This window comes from Oncorhynchus gorbuscha, linkage group LG10, assembly GCF_021184085.1.
Source record: "Oncorhynchus gorbuscha isolate QuinsamMale2020 ecotype Even-year linkage group LG10, OgorEven_v1.0, whole genome shotgun sequence".
NCBI lineage: Eukaryota > Metazoa > Chordata > Actinopteri > Salmoniformes > Salmonidae > Oncorhynchus > Oncorhynchus gorbuscha.
In genome coordinates this window covers 88679271-88695017 of record NC_060182.1, presented here as the reverse complement: position 1 = coordinate 88695017, position 15747 = coordinate 88679271, and the positions used below count along the sequence as shown (strand labels likewise).

The 15747-nt window shown below is 45.7% G+C and overlaps 1 protein-coding gene across 14 annotated transcripts in view; it reads right to left on the bottom strand.

The window, feature by feature from the left end:
* The window catches only part of LOC124046690 (nesprin-1-like), a 182390-nt gene that overhangs the window by 33364 nt on the left and 133279 nt on the right, over positions 1 to 15747 (bottom strand). For all 14 annotated transcript variants that reach the window (XR_006841047.1, XM_046367362.1, XM_046367361.1 and 11 more), the window contains 19 exons: positions 15074 to 15175; positions 14795 to 14914; positions 14404 to 14604; positions 13953 to 14126; positions 11770 to 11901; positions 11354 to 11550; positions 11033 to 11165; positions 10617 to 10799; positions 9258 to 9407; positions 7815 to 7991; positions 7273 to 7428; positions 6892 to 7047; positions 5962 to 6132; positions 5686 to 5819; positions 5250 to 5454; positions 4799 to 4981; positions 4407 to 4553; positions 3958 to 4112; positions 3543 to 3690 (listed from right to left, as the gene is read on the bottom strand). Coding sequence is in view for 13 of the 14 variants with exons in the window: in XM_046367362.1 (XP_046223318.1) it covers positions 3543 to 3690; positions 3958 to 4112; positions 4407 to 4553; positions 4799 to 4981; positions 5250 to 5454; positions 5686 to 5819; positions 5962 to 6132; positions 6892 to 7047; positions 7273 to 7428; positions 7815 to 7991; positions 9258 to 9407; positions 10617 to 10799; positions 11033 to 11165; positions 11354 to 11550; positions 11770 to 11901; positions 13953 to 14126; positions 14404 to 14604; positions 14795 to 14914; positions 15074 to 15175 (3024 nt within the window). In the remaining variant the exon portion in view is untranslated. The remainder of the gene's footprint in view (positions 1 to 3542; positions 3691 to 3957; positions 4113 to 4406; positions 4554 to 4798; positions 4982 to 5249; positions 5455 to 5685; positions 5820 to 5961; positions 6133 to 6891; positions 7048 to 7272; positions 7429 to 7814; positions 7992 to 9257; positions 9408 to 10616; positions 10800 to 11032; positions 11166 to 11353; positions 11551 to 11769; positions 11902 to 13952; positions 14127 to 14403; positions 14605 to 14794; positions 14915 to 15073; positions 15176 to 15747) is intronic.

Here is a 15747-nt window from a genome sequence, read left to right as displayed (position 1 = left end):
GTGTTTAATGTCTGCCATCCCTCCCATTTCTTCTGTCCCCACTTCTCAGGAGGAACCTGGCGATTTGACAGGAGTGCCGGAGGAATATCATGATCTGCGCACGGTCTTCAGTCGGTCCCGAGCCAACTCCCTTCCTCCTCACCGGTCGTATGATTGTAGTATTGATCTCCTTCCGGGGACCACTCCTCCTCGGGGTAGACTATACTCTCTGTCGGCTCCCGAACGTAAGGCTCTCGAGGATTATTTATCTGTGTCTCTTGACGCCGGTACCATAGTGCCTTCTTCCTCTCCGGCCGGGGCGGGGTTCTTTTTTGTTAAGAAGAAGGACGGTACTCTGCGCCCCTGCGTGGATTATCGAGGGCTGAATGACATAACGGTTAAGAATCGTTATCCGCTTCCCCTTATGTCATCAGCCTTCGAGATTCTGCAGGGAGCCAGGTGCTTTACTAAGTTGGACCTTCGTAACGCTTACCATCTCGTGCGCATCAGAGAGGGGGACGAGTGGAAAACGGCGTTTAACACTCCGTTAGGGCATTTTGAGTACCGGGTTCTGCCGTTTGGTCTCGCCAATGCGCCAGCTGTTTTTCAGGCATTAGTTAATGATGTTCTGAGAGACATGCTGAACATCTTTGTTTTTGTCTATCTTGACGATATCCTGATTTTTTCACCGTCACTCGAGATTCATGTTCAGCACGTTCGACGTGTTCTACAGCGCCTTTTAGAGAATTGTCTCTACGTAAAGGCTGAGAAGTGCTCTTTTCATGTCTCCTCCGTTACTTTTCTCGGTTCCGTTATTTCCGCTGAAGGCATTCAGATGGATTCCGCTAAGGTCCAAGCTGTCAGTGATTGGCCCGTTCCAAGGTCACGTGTCGAGTTGCAGCGCTTTTTAGGTTTCGCTAATTTCTATCGGCGTTTCATTTGTAATTTCGGTCAAGTTGCTGCCCCTCTCACAGCTCTTACTTCTGTCAAGACGTGTTTTAAGTGGTCCGGTTCCGCCCAGGGAGCTTTTGATCTTCTAAAAGAACGTTTTACGTCCGCTCCTATCCTCGTTACTCCTGACGTCACTAGACAATTCATTGTCGAGGTTGACGCTTCAGAGGTAGGCGTGGGAGCCATTCTATCCCAGCGCTTCCAGTCTGACGATAAGGTTCATCCTTGCGCTTATTTTTCTCATCGCCTGTCGCCATCTGAGCGCAACTATGATGTGGGTAACCGTGAACTGCTCGCCATCCGCTTAGCCCTAGGCGAATGGCGACAGTGGTTGGAGGGGGCGACCGTTCCTTTTGTCGTTTGGACAGACCATAAGAACCTTGAGTACATCCGTTCTGCTAAACGACTTAATGCCCGTCAAGCTCGTTGGGCGTTGTTTTTCGCTCGTTTCGAGTTTGTGATTTCTTACCGTCCGGGTAGCAAGAACACCAAGCCTGATGCCTTATCCCGTCTGTTTAGTTCTTCTGTGGCTTCTACTGATCCCGAGGGGATTCTTCCTTATGGGCGTGTTGTCGGGTTGACAGTCTGGGGAATTGAAAGACAGGTTAAGCAAGCACTCACGCACACTGCGTCGCCGCGCGCTTGTCCTAGTAACCTCCTTTTCGTTCCTGTTTCCACTCGTCTGGCTGTTCTTCAGTGGGCTCACTCTGCCAAGTTAGCTGGTCATCCCGGTGTTCGAGGCACTCTTGCGTCTATTCGCCAGCGCTTTTGGTGGCCGACTCAGGAGCGTGACACGCGCCGTTTCGTGGCTGCTTGTTCGGACTGCGCGCAGACTAAGTCGGGTAACTCTCCTCCTGCCGGTCGTCTCAGACCGCTCCCCATTCCTTCTCGACCATGGTCTCACATCGCCCTAGACTTCATTACCGGTCTGCCTTTGTCTGCGGGGAAGACTGTGATTCTTACGGTTGTCGATAGGTTCTCTAAGGCGGCACATTTCATTCCCCTCGCTAAACTTCCTTCCGCTAAGGAGACGGCACAAATCATTATCGAGAATGTGTTCAGAATTCATGGCCTCCCGTTAGACGCCGTTTCAGACAGAGGCCCGCAATTCACGTCACAGTTTTGGAGGGAGTTCTGTCGTTTGATTGGTGCGTCCGTCAGTCTCTCTTCCGGGTTTCATCCCCAGTCTAACGGTCAAGCAGAGAGGGCCAATCAGACGATTGGTCGCATACTACGCAGCCTTTCTTTCAGAAACCCTGCGTCTTGGGCAGAACAGCTCCCCTGGGCAGAATACGCTCACAACTCGCTTCCTTCGTCTGCTACCGGGTTATCTCCGTTTCAGAGTAGTCTGGGTTACCAGCCTCCTCTATTCTCTTCCCAGCTTGCCGAGTCCAGCGTTCCCTCCGCTCAAGCGTTTGTCCAACGTTGTGAGCGCACCTGGAGGAGGGTGAGGTCTGCACTTTGCCGTTACAGGGCACAGACTGTGAGAGCCGCCAATAAACGCAGGATTAAGAGTCCAAGGTATTGTTGCGGTCAGAGAGTGTGGCTTTCCACTCGCAACCTTCCTCTTACGACAGCTTCTCGTAAGTTGACTCCGCGGTTCATTGGTCCGTTCCGTGTCTCCCAGGTCGTCAATCCTGTCGCTGTGCGACTGCTTCTTCCGCGACATCTTCGTCGCGTCCATCCTGTCTTCCATGTCTCCTGTGTCAAGCCCTTTCTTCGCACCCCCGTTCGTCTTCCCTCCCCCCCTCCCGTCCTTGTCGAGAGCGCACCTATTTACAAGGTACATAAGATCATGGACATGCGTTCTCGGGGACGGGGTCACCAATACTTAGTGGATTGGGAGGGTTACGGTCCTGAGGAGAGGAGTTGGGTTCCGTCTCGGGACGTGCTGGACCGTTCACTCATTGATGATTTCCTCCGTTGCCGCCAGGATTCCTCCTCGAGTGCGCCAGGAGGCGCTCGGTGAGTGGGGGGGGTACTGTCATGTTTTGTCATTGATTGTCATGTCTTGTCCCTGTGCTTCCCCTTCTGTTCGTTTCCCTCTGCTGGTCTTGTTGGGTTCTTTCCCTCTTTCTATCCCTCTCTCTCCCCCTCCCTCTCTCACTCTCCCGCTCTCTCTTCTCTCTATCGTTCCGTTCCTGCTCCCAGCTGTTCCTATTCCCCTAATCAATCATTTAGTCTTCCCACACCTGTTCCCGATCCTTTTCCCTGATTAGAGTCCCTATTTCTCTCCTTGTTTTCCGTTCCTGCCCTGTCGGATCCTTGTCTATATTCACCGTGCTGTGTCTATGTTTTGCCCTGTCGTGTCGTGTTTCTCTCAGATGCTGCGTGGTGAGCAGGTGTCTGAGTCTGCTAGGTTCAAGTGCCTTCCCGAGGCAACCTGCAGTTCTTGATCATGTCTCCAGTCTGTTCTCGTCTTTACGAGTAGTATTATGCCTTTTGTTTTGTTAAGTATCTTACTGGATTAAAAACTCTGTTTTCGCCAAGTCGCTTTTGGGTCCTCATTCACCTGCATGACAATTATAGCAGTTATGATGACTCTATGGAATCCAGACGTCCCAAATCCCAGCACGCAACGCTGGTTGAAATTATGTAATTATACCACCTACTTTGTGCGCTCTCTGCTGCTCCATCAGACTCTGGTAGTTCCCAGAGATCTCCACGGCCAGCTTCTTCTCTGTCTGTACCAGGAACTCCATCCACGTCTCACACTTCTCCAGGAACGTCTGCTGCTGCAGCAGGAATGACTGGAGTTTGCTGAGGAGAGACCAACAACCGAAAATATCAGACCCAAAAACCAAGTCATTGAAATAACTCAGGGCCCGATTCAGAGTTGAAATATGGGGAGCAATTCGGACTTTCGCTTACATCATTAATTGACATCAATGGGAAACACAATTCTAGTTAAGGATACAGTCAAAATACCTGCCCAATGTCATCAAATTATTTACTGAGCCAATCTTAATCTCTTTGAAAAAAGGTTTTGAAGTTATTTCATGTGATCAAAGTTTTTCATGAACTTACCTGAACCTCTCAGTGGTTTGGGCGTTGGCTGCAGACCAGCTACGGTTAAGGTTCTGCATGCGTTTGATCTCAATGTCGTTCAGAGGAAGCCTGTAGCCCAGCTCGTTGAGACGCTCCAGGTCATGAGCCATGCTACTGAATCTCAAGATCTGTCTCTGTAGGGAGAACAGCACAGAACAGCAGTCTCTCAGTAACATCAATACTTCCTTGAGACACTGCCTCTTTCTCAATTGTCTAACAATCCACCCTCTCCTTGTTTCCTCTCCTTCATTGCTCTGATTTGAAAGAACGGACCATGTAAAGGCTAGCCTAATGAGTTTCCACCATATTGTTTTCACCTGTCAAATATTTTCCAATCAGTGAAGATGAGAAAAGGAATCAAGGAAATTAATTGAGAAGTCAGTCATATAAAGTATTGTGGCTAGATACTGTAGATCACAGTGACATACCTTGAGTTCCTCCATTCGGTCCTGTATGATGGACAGGTCAGAAGAACTGTTGGGATCCTGGATCTTCAGAGCCTCTTCTCCCTCCACCATCCAGCGACCTAAGGAACCCAGCTGCTCACTGAAGGTCTCATAGTCCTGGACTCCCGTCTGCAGGAAAACAAGAGATGTATTTATTCAATTATCCTTTATTATATCCCATTAAGACATACATACATTGTTCAAGGGATCCTTGGTCAAAAGGCATGAACCAATGGCCAATGAAGCAACTGAAAAGTACATTCTTTAGAAGATCTCAGTAGCATGAGACACTAATGTCTCAAGGTCTTTGGGATCATAGAGTAAGCAACTGGTAAAATATATCAGGTGAATCACGTCCTATAGTCCCCCTGTACCTGTAGTGTAGTGAGCTGTCTGCTGAGGGCCTGCTCCACAGTGGCGAGGCGCTGGGTCAGAGAGAGGTGGTCTGACTGGACGGCGGATGCTGTGGAGGTGTCCACCTGTTGCTTCAGCTGATCTCCTAGCTCCTGAATAACCTGTAGAGATGCCTTCACTGGAGCCTGGGCACGAAGCAACTCCTGGAGAAACACCACCATACACCAAAACAGAACACATCTATTATCACAAAGCTATATGACCAAATGTCAAATTTCTGACAAGGATCATTGTTGACCGAAAGTTTAGCGCATTAAACCCTGAAACGTGCATCTGGTTCAAGTGTTCCAACAATTATTTTCATAGTGGGCCATATTAGCAAAAAGGCCTTAATAGGGGTTGACAGTATATAGCTCCATGCTGAGTCCTGTGCGTGTGTAAAACGGTCATTCCAACACCATTCCCACTCACGCTGCAGTCTTGGATCCAGGTGGAGACCTCCTCGTCTGTGATGTCCTTGGTGCAGGCGGTCTCCAGGAGTCGGTCAGCCTGCTCCTCTTGTAGCTGGACACTGGAGCTACTCTTTCCATACAGCTCCTTGTAGTGCTGCCACAGCTGTAGCAGGGCTTTGCTGCTCTTCAGACGCTCTGAGATCTCTTCCAGGAGACTGCTCCACCTGGACACAACATACATTGATGAATGGATCAATAAAATCTTATTGTTGTTGGATCAACTGATCATGGATGAGATTGCTCCACCTGAGCACAACACAGGTGGTTTGGAACGATGATCACATGACCTTGCCTGAGACCAGAAGACTTAAAAGTCACGGTTCTCACCCACTCATGGACTGCTGGAAGATATGCCCCCATTGTGGTCTTAAAGTGATTCAAATAAACAAACAAACCTAGCGTTGACGTCCTTCAGGGTATTGTTGAGGGAGTCGGACACAGACGGGTGGCACTCATTCAGCAGCTGGTGTGTCACAGAGCCAAACTTCCTCAGACTGCCCTCCTGCTTCTCCAGTTCCTCCTGTAGGCTCTACAGAACACAAGTCACAAACACATTAGCCCAAATTTCTCCCGAAGTGTGCACTCCTCCACTCCCCCTCAAATATGTAGAAGTGTTGGGCTACAGGGTAGACAAAAATACATTTGTAAAAGCCTGTTCATACTGGTATTACCTGGAGACTCTCCACCTGTAGCTGTACAGCCTCCAGGGAGCCGGTGAGGAGGCGGAAACGGGACACAGAGTACCTCCCCTCCATCAGGTAGCCATTCATCTCCTCTGAGGACAACTTGTACAGACTCCACTGGTCCAGCACTGACACGAGGCTGATCTTCAGCTGGCCGATCTGGCGTGGAGCAGAGACGGAGTAGAACAATAGGGGTTTACACTTAAAAAGTAGAACAATAGGGTTTACACCTAAAAAGTAGAACAATAGGGGTTTACACTTAAAAAGTAGAACAATAGGGGTTTACACTTAAAAAGTAGAACAATAGGGGTTTACACTTAAAAAGTAGAACAATAGGGGGTTACACTTAAAAAGTAGAACAATAGGGTTTACACTTAAAAAGTAGAACAATAGGGGTTTACACTTAAAAAGTAGAACAATAGGGGGTTACACTTAAAAAGTAGAACAATAGGGGTTACACTTAACAAGTAGAACAATAGGGTTTACACTTAAAAAGTAGAACAATAGGGTTTACACTTAAAAAGTAGAACAATAGGGGTTTACACTTAAAAAGTAGAACAATAGGGTTTACACTTAAAAAGTAGAACAATAGGGGTTTACACTTAAAAAGTAGAACAATAGGGGTTTACACTTAAAAAGTAGAACAATAGGGTTTACACTTAAAAAGTAGAACAATAGGGGTTACACTTAAAAAGTTGTCCACGGAGCTTAATACATTTTGCAGTTGTGTTTAGTGTTCTTCTGCAACAGGGGATCATCATAGTGAGTGAAAGGTAGTTATAATGGGGCAGTAGCTGAGTGTGTGGTTATAGGTGAGTATGGAGTACTTAGTGGGCTACATCTGTGATTATCACACCTCTCATACAACTCACAGACCAATAATACATTATTTACACTCCATAAAATAGCTCCGCCTACCAGGTGGTCCAGGTTAGCCCAGGTGTGATTGACAGCTTGGAGCGTCTCCATGACGACAGCGCAGGCCTCGTCGGTTTTGTTCTGGATGAGGGCACAGGCCTGCTCCTCCACCCGCTCCACCTCACCCTCCTTCTCCTTCACCTTTTCCTCCATCTCCTGCAGAAGCAGTGAAAAGAGAGAGCAGAGCAACTACTTATTTAGTAGTTAAACTACTATCAGGGAGCAGAGAGCGGTTACAATCAACATGACAAAGATCAAGATTCTTAATTTAAAAAAATGCACATCCAGATTGAAACCCAAAGACATAATATACTGTAAATGAGCAAAAACAAGATATGATTTATCTAATAAACCAATACAAAGTGCAGTGAATGTTCCTACCTGGCAGTCATTGAGAGCGTTCTGTACGGAGGTTAGGTCCTCTATCCTGGGTTTCCTCTTCAGCCTCCCCTCCTGAGTGAGCAGCCAGGTCTTCAGGCCCTGTATGTTGTTCTCATAGTTCAACCAGGCCTCCAGCAGAGTCTCCAGGAACTGGACCTGACCACGCAACACAGCACAGAGTCACATAATGTACTGAGACAATTAAATAATCCCTGAAACACATAACAGGCTTTGTTTGTATTATATAATACAATGAAAGCAGATTAATTCTACATTGACATAATTCAAAGAGCCACACAGTGAATGAGATGTCATACGTAAAGATATGCTTTAATATGAGATTGTTTTTTTATATGATTGTGGTGTAATAGCCAGGGGTTTAAGTTTAACCATGCTCTGGAATACCCATAATGCATCAGGCTACATGTATGTTTATTCTCTTATGTGTGATCTTGTTGCACAACTAATTTCCCTCTCTAACAAATAAAGTTGAAAGTAGACATTTTAAGTTGAGGTTGAAAGTGGTTTATTCTCTCTCTCACCCTCTCCGTGATGAGTCCCTGTAGTAACTGCCAGCGTCGGTTCATTACTCCCAGCTTCTCGGCAAAGTCTGTCTGGTCGCTGCGCCTGCTCTCCACATCCTGATCACTGATCTGGAGCACAGACTGGTTCACAAAATACACCGTCAGCTGCTTACAGCTCACATCAACTCTGAAGCCCTGGGGAAGGAGAGAGAGAGAGACCAGGGAGAAGAAGAAGATTACTTTATTGTCCAACAGACATTTGTATCCTGCTTCATCTATTAGAGTGAGTATAAAGAGAGAAATTAATGATGATGAAAGATGTATGATAGTCGCTTAGCTTTGGAACATTCTCAACACATTTAAGGAACATGACAAAAAAAAATGTAATTTTCTTAGAAAATCATGGTTACATTTAATACATTTTTTGGTGATGTTCTAGGAACGTTCTCCAAATGGTTTGACATTGGGAATATTCTCGAATAGTTCCAAGAATGTTAAGAAACAGCGTTCTTCTGTGGGAATTTTAGTACTTCAGTGTACTTAATGTTCCCTACAGGTTTCCACATGGTTCTATTTAAGTTCATGTTCTCAGAACGTTCAGAGAACATTAAGAAACAATGTTCTTCAGCGGGAATTTCAGTAAGTTTTCTGCAGGTTTCCTCACGGTTCTACTTAAAGTCATGTTTTCAGAACATTAAGAAAACGTTCCATAAAAACCTCAAGAAAACAATAGTAACGTTCAAAGAACGTTCTAAGAATGTTATTTAAAAACATACATTTTGTTTTCAGCCTCAACAAAACTCTCTCTAGCCTCTATCTTGTTAAGTGTGTTCAGGTGTGTTGGCCGTGACCACTAATTGGCGACACCTGATCTTAATGAGTGTTGTTTCCACTGAAATGGGGTCTGTTCGAATAGACTAAAATGAACAGCTTTGTATGAGTAAAAAAAACATGGCATAATAGCGCAATCTTGGTGGTGCAGGAGACTAATTCCATGGATAGAGAACAGAAGGTCATAGGGTTAAATCTCACTGACACTGTGGCACAATAAAATAAAAAAATGTGTTTGCATGATTAATGCAGAAGCAAATAAATGTCCATGTGTGCTTGGTGTTCAAAACGGTTAACACAAACTAAGCAGTGTTATTAAAAGTCTTATGGAAACATTCAGGGAAAGTTTTAAGGAAGTTCTTCAAAAACCTCCAATTAACCTTAACATGTTGTTCAAAAACATTCACAACATTTAGAGAATGTTCTCAGAATACAACTTATTTACCTTCAAATAACCTTGAATTTCCATTTTCAGAACATTAATAAATCCCCCTAAGTTTAAAAAACGTTCTGTTTTACCATTAAGGAAACTTATGGCTTCGTTCACAGAACCAATGAGAAACCAAAACGGTCTGTTTCCACAACTTCCAAGGAACCAAATGTGCTAGCTGTGAGTTTTCTGTTCCTTACCTTGTATTTCTGTAGATAGTCCTGGATGACAGTCGAACCCACTGCTCCTTTCATGTTCTCTTCGTCCTCTCCAATCACATTCTCCATCAGAGATATCCAGTTGACCAGCTCAGAGATGGCATGCCTAGAGGCCAACTTCTCCATTTGTAACTGAGGAAAAGAAACGGGCTAATAAACACAACTCCTCGTCAAACATCTTATTCCAAAATCATGGGCATTAATATGGATTTGGTCCCCCATTGCTGCTTTGACAGCCTCCACTGTTCTGGGAAGGCTATCCACTAGATGTTGGAACATTGCTGCGGGGACTTGCTTCCATTCAGCCACAAGAGCATTAGTGAGGTCAGCACTGATGTTGGGCGATTAGGCCTGTCTCGTAGTCGGTGTTCCAATCCATCTCAAAGGTGTTCAATGGGGTTGAGGTCAGGCCAGCCAAGTTCTTCCACACCAATCTCGACAAACCATTTCTGTATGGACCTTGTTTCTGCACGGGGGCATTGTCATGCTGAAACAGGAAAGGGTCTTCCCCAAACTGTTGCCACAAAGTTTAAAATAGTTTAAAATGTAATTGTATGCTGTAGCATTAAGATTTCCCTTCACTGTAACTAAGGGGCCAAGCCCGAACCATGAAAAACAGCCCTAGACCACTATTCCTCCTCCACCAAACTTTACAGTTGGCACTATACATTGGGACAGGTAGCATTCACCCGGCATCCGCCAAACCCAGATTCGTCCATCGGACTGCCAGATGGTGAAACGTGATTCATCACTCCAGAGAACGCGTTTCCACTGCTCCAGAGTCCAATGGCGGCGAGCTTTACACTACTCCAGCCAACGCTTGGCATTGTGAATGGCGATTTTAGGCTCGGCCATGGAAACCCACTTCCTGAGGTTCCCGATGAATAGTTATTGTGCTGACGTTGGTTCCAGAGGCTGTTTGGAACTTGGTAGTGAGTGTCGCAACCGAGGACGGATGTTTTTACACGCTACACACTTCAGCCCTGGACAGTTCTGTGAGCTTGTGTGGCCTACCACTTCGCGGCAGAGCTGTTTTTGCTCCTAGACGTTTCCACTTCACAATAACAGCACTTACAGTTGACTGGGGCAGCTCGAGCAGGGCAGAAATTTGATGAACTGACTAGTTCGAAAAGTGGCATCCTATGACGGTGCCAAGTTGAAAGTCACTGAGCTCTTCAATAAGGCCATTCTACTGCCAATGTTTGTCTATGAAGATTGCATGGCTCTGTGCTCGATTTTATACACCTGTCAGCAACAGGTGTGGATGCGTGTGAGCAGCTTGGTCGACTGCGCCCGCGCACGCGCGCGCGTGTGTGTGTGCAGATAAGCCTGTGTTAGTACCTGGTGTAGCTTCTCCTGCACCCCTGGGATGAGTGTAAGTAGTTGGGTCCACTCTGAGTCTATGCGGGCCAGGTCAGACCGCAGGGCTGCAGTTCCAACCCTCTTCAGCCTCAGAAGCTGGTTGCCCTCAGTCAGCACAGAATTTTTCAGAGATGAACGCGACTCCACCTCTTTACAGAAGTCCTGTGAACAGAGAATAGTATAACGGTCAGTTTCACATTGAATATCAGGCTGTGTATACAGCTGGTTCCAGATGATGGTTCTCAAACCCCTTATGCCTAAACTTAACCCTTACTCTAACCCCTCTAACCCTAACCCTACTCTTCACCTCTAACGTTAACCATTTGATCCAGATCTGCCAGTCGAATATCCACTTCCTCTAAGGTATCACCCACTCTTTTGATATGTTGACTCACCAGGAAGGTAGAGAGATGGTCCCTGCGGGTCTCCATCTCCTGTGGAACTACGACTGCCTGATTGTTCCAGAAGTCCAGACGTTCTAGAGCAGACTGCAGCCAGCCAATCAACTCTGATGACTCCTTCTGATACCTGGGCATCACATGGAGACAAACAGGCTCAGTGGGTAATATTCAACCCCCCCAACATATTCACAGTACATACAGTGCAGACCTGGGTTCAAGTATTAGAAGGAAAACGAATACTATTTGAACCCATGTCTACATCACATCCAGTACACAGCACACCCTAAACAATATCCCTTGGGGTTCAGCCCTAACCTGGTCCAATGTTTGAGGATGGCCTCTAGTCTCTGCAGCTCCTTGTTGACCTTGGCAGTGTTGCTGAGCCAGTGTTCCCCTAGCACTGTGAGCTTTGTGTCCAGGCCAGGACAGCACACAGATAGCTGCAGCCTCTTCCCCTCCTCCAGCACCTGGCTCAGCTTGTGCTGGTGCTCCATCAGTCTGCCCTTCAGACTCTATGGAGAGAAGGAGGTAAACCAAGATGGGGGACATGACTTAAATAAATTATGTTATCACTTTATTGTACAGTATTCTGTCTGGTATTTATTAGGAAAATCGTGATTAAGAGGATGACGCCACTGTAAATTGTTAGCTCAAACGTTACACACAGTATATGAAAGTGCCAATGGCTTTCTGTAATAACTGCATAACATGGTGATAGTGATCTACTATACCTGATAGAGTGAACTCCTCTCAGTGAGGCTCTCCTCTGTCTCCTCCACCAGGCCCACTGTGGGGATGCTACCCTCCACTGCCTCCAACTGCATACACAGAGCCTGGTAGTCTGGCAGCAGACGGCTCCAAGTCTGAAAACACACGTATAGAGGCAATTCCGTTATACTTGGGTTACACATATACAGAATCGTACTGTGCTGGCCTGGATATTGTCTTTTCACATTGTCCTTTCCAGCATGGTTACAGCAACTCTGGCAGATGCGTAACCAGGCCAACACAGTAGTGTGAAAAAGGTATTCAATCGATTTAAGTATGACATATACTACTACTACTACAGTACATATAGTACTACTACTACAACACATATACTACTACTACAGTACATATAGAACTACTACTACAACACATATATTACTACTACAGTACATATAGTACTACTACTACAACACATATACTACTACTACAGTACATATAGAACTACTACTACAACACATATACTACTACTACAGTACATATAGTACTACTACTACAACACATATACTACTACTACAGTACATATAGTACTACTACTACAACACATATACTACTACTACAGTACATATAGAACTACTACTACAACACATATATTAATACTACAGTACATATAGTACTAGTACAGTACATATAGTACTACTACTACTACAGTACATATAGTACAACACTACTACTACTACAGTAGTCCCTTTTTTAGGACCCTGTCTTTCAAAGATAATTCGTAAAAATCCAAATAACTTCACAGATCTTCATTGTAAAGGGTTTAAACAGTGTTTCCCATGCTTGTTTAATGAACCATAAACAATTAATGAACATGCACCTGTGGAACAGCTTACAGACGGTAGGCAATTAAGGTCACAGTTATGAAAACTTAGGACACTAAAGAGGCCTTTCTATTGACTCTGAAAAACACCAAAGGAAAGATGCCCAGGGTCACTGCTCATCTGCGTAAACGTGCCTTAGGCATGCTGCAAGGAGGGATGAGGACTGCAGATGTGGCCAGGTCAATAAATTGCAATGTCAGTACTGTGAGACGCCTAAGACAGCACTAGAGGGAGACAGGACGGAGAGCTGATCATCCCCGCAGTGGCAGACCACGTGTAACAACACCTGCACAGGATCGATACATCCAAACATCACACCTGCGGGACAGGTACAGGATGGCAACAAGAACTGCCCAATTTACACCAGGAATGCACAATCCCTCAGTCAGTGCTCAGACTGTCCGCAATAGGCTAAGAGAGACGGGACTGAGGGCTTGTAGGCCTGTTGTAAGGCAGGCATCAGACATCAACGGCAACAACGTCGCCTATGGGCACAAACCCACTGTCGCTCTGCCAGATAGAACTGGCAAAAAGTGCTCTTCACTGACGAGTCGCGGTTTTGTCTCACCAAGGGTGATGGTCGGATTCGCGTTTATCGTCGAAGGAATGAGCGTTACACTGAGGCCTGTACTCTGGAGCGGGATTGATTTGGAGGTGGAGGATCCGTCATGGTCTGGGGCGGTGTGTCACAGCATCATCGGACTGAGCTTGTTGTCATTGCAGGCAATCTCAACACTGTGTGTTACAGGGAAGACATCCTCCTCCCTCATGTGGTACCTGTCCTGCAGGCTCATCCTGACATGACCCTCCAGCATGATAATGCCACCAGCCATACTGCTCGTTCTGTGGGTGATTTCCTGCAAGACAGGAATGTCAGTGTTCTGCCATGGCCAGCGAAGAGCCCGGATCTCAATCCCATTGAGAACGTCTGAGACCTGTTGGATCGGAGGGTGAAGGCCAGGGCCAATCCCTCCCAGAAATGTCTGGGAACTTGCAGGTGCCTTGGTGGAAGAGTGAGGTAACATCTCACAGCAAGAACCATGATGAGGAGATGCACTGCAGTACTTAATGCAGCTGGTGGCCACACCAGATACTGACTGTTACTTTTGATTTTGACCACCCCTTTGTTCAGGGACAAATTATTCCATTAATGTTAGTCACATGTCTGTGGAACTTGTTCAGGTTATGTCTCAGTTGTTGAATCTTGTTATTTTCATACAAATATTTACACGTTAAGTTTGCTGAATATAAAAGCAGATGACATTGAGAGGACGTTTCTTTTCTTGCTGAGTTTAGTACTACTACTACAACAACAACTCTCCTACCTCCAGTATGTACTCCAGCGCCACCCCTCTCCTGTGGGCCTGTTTGAGGACTCCCTGGGCCAGGGTCAGTATCTCCTCCAGAGCCTGCTTCTCTCTGGGAACCACCAGGCCACTGATCTTCCTGAAGAACGTCTCCGTCAGGATCATGTGGGACTCCAGACTCTGGAAGAACTCCTGGAGAGAGAGAAAAACACTCTTGAGCAATACTGCAATGAAGATGGTGTTAACTAGGCTCCCCCGAGGCAGCCAGCTTTCTTGGAGCAAAGGTTACGGTCATTGCCTTTGGTCATGGTGACCAAAGTTTGAGTTTGGGACCTTGCACTTTTCACACAGAGATCCCAACATTCTGTAGTCTTAAATTGCTTTTTGACTTATAGTAAAATACTTTGATGTATTTTATTAATTGTATTAAGTTATTGTAAATCTACTTCTATGGAAGGTTAAAGTCTACCTTGTGTTTGTCAAGGAGAATCTGAACTTCCTCCACAGAGCTGGCGATGACCCTCTGGTCGCCGGCCATCTTGTCTTGAGCAGTGTCCACCAGGTCAGCCAGGTCCTGCAGAGCCCTCTCATATTGCCCCTTCAGAGCCATGTTCTGGTTCAGGCTGCTACGCCGCGAGCCCACCGTCATCACCAACTCCTCATAGGCATCCTGTAGATGAGGAGAAGAAGAAAAAGGAGAAGAAGGAGGAGGCGGAAAAGACATACAGATATAATATGATGAATTCATGTTTATGCAGTGTGTGTGTAAAATACATTGGTGAATAATTTTGTGTTTGTGTCTGTGTGTATTTTGTGTGTATTTTGCGTGTGTGAACTGTCTGTATGGAGAGGTCAGATACCTGTAGCTTGAGCATCTCATTGGTGGACATCTGTTCTGCCTGTAGTTCTGTTCCTCTTGTTTTCAGCTGGGTGATCCTCTGCTCAAACTCTCTCAAACCCTCCTCAGCCTCAGCTATGACCTACCAGACAAAACCAAGACGGGTTAGCATCTTATAAAATGTATTTGTATTATCTTTAATAATAAGAGCAGGAAGAACTTAAAGAGAGGAAATTAAAGCCTGCAGTTATAATGCAATGTAAGACTTGTCATGAGTACGTATGACCCCCTGATGTCTCACCTCAAGCTGTTTGGATCCTGGTCTGTCCGTGGCTCCCGCCAACGTCTGAAGGATCTGGCACTTGGTGTCGGTTAAATCAGCCAGGACAAGCTGTGACTCCGTCTGCATTAACCAATACAAGATAAACTCAATGCATTGCTTATACAGAGATACAGTACGTAAGATAGTAATATAACACTTAATGACAGTTTCCTGGACACAGCTTAAGGCCATTCCTGGACTTAAAACCACTTTCAACTAAGCAAGCTTTTTAGGCCAAGAATAGGCTTGATCAGAGTCCAGAAACTGACTCAAAAGGGGACAAGTACACCACATGTACAGTAACCTAACCTGTTAGTCTGTGGCTAAGTTCCTGCATAATAGTACAATGACTAGAGACAAGTACACCACATGTACAGTAACCTAACCTGTTAGTCTGTGGCTAAGTTCCTGCATAATAGTACAATGACTAGAGACAAGTACACCACATGTACAGTAACCTAACCTGTTAGTCTGTGGCTAAGTTCCTGCATAATAGTACAATGACTAGAGACAAGTACACCACATGTACAGTAACCTAACCTGTTAGTCTGTGGCTAAGTTCCTGCATAATAGTACAATGACTAGAGACAAGTACACCACATGTACAGTAACCTAACCTGTTAGTCTGTGGCTAAGTTCCTGCATAATAGTAC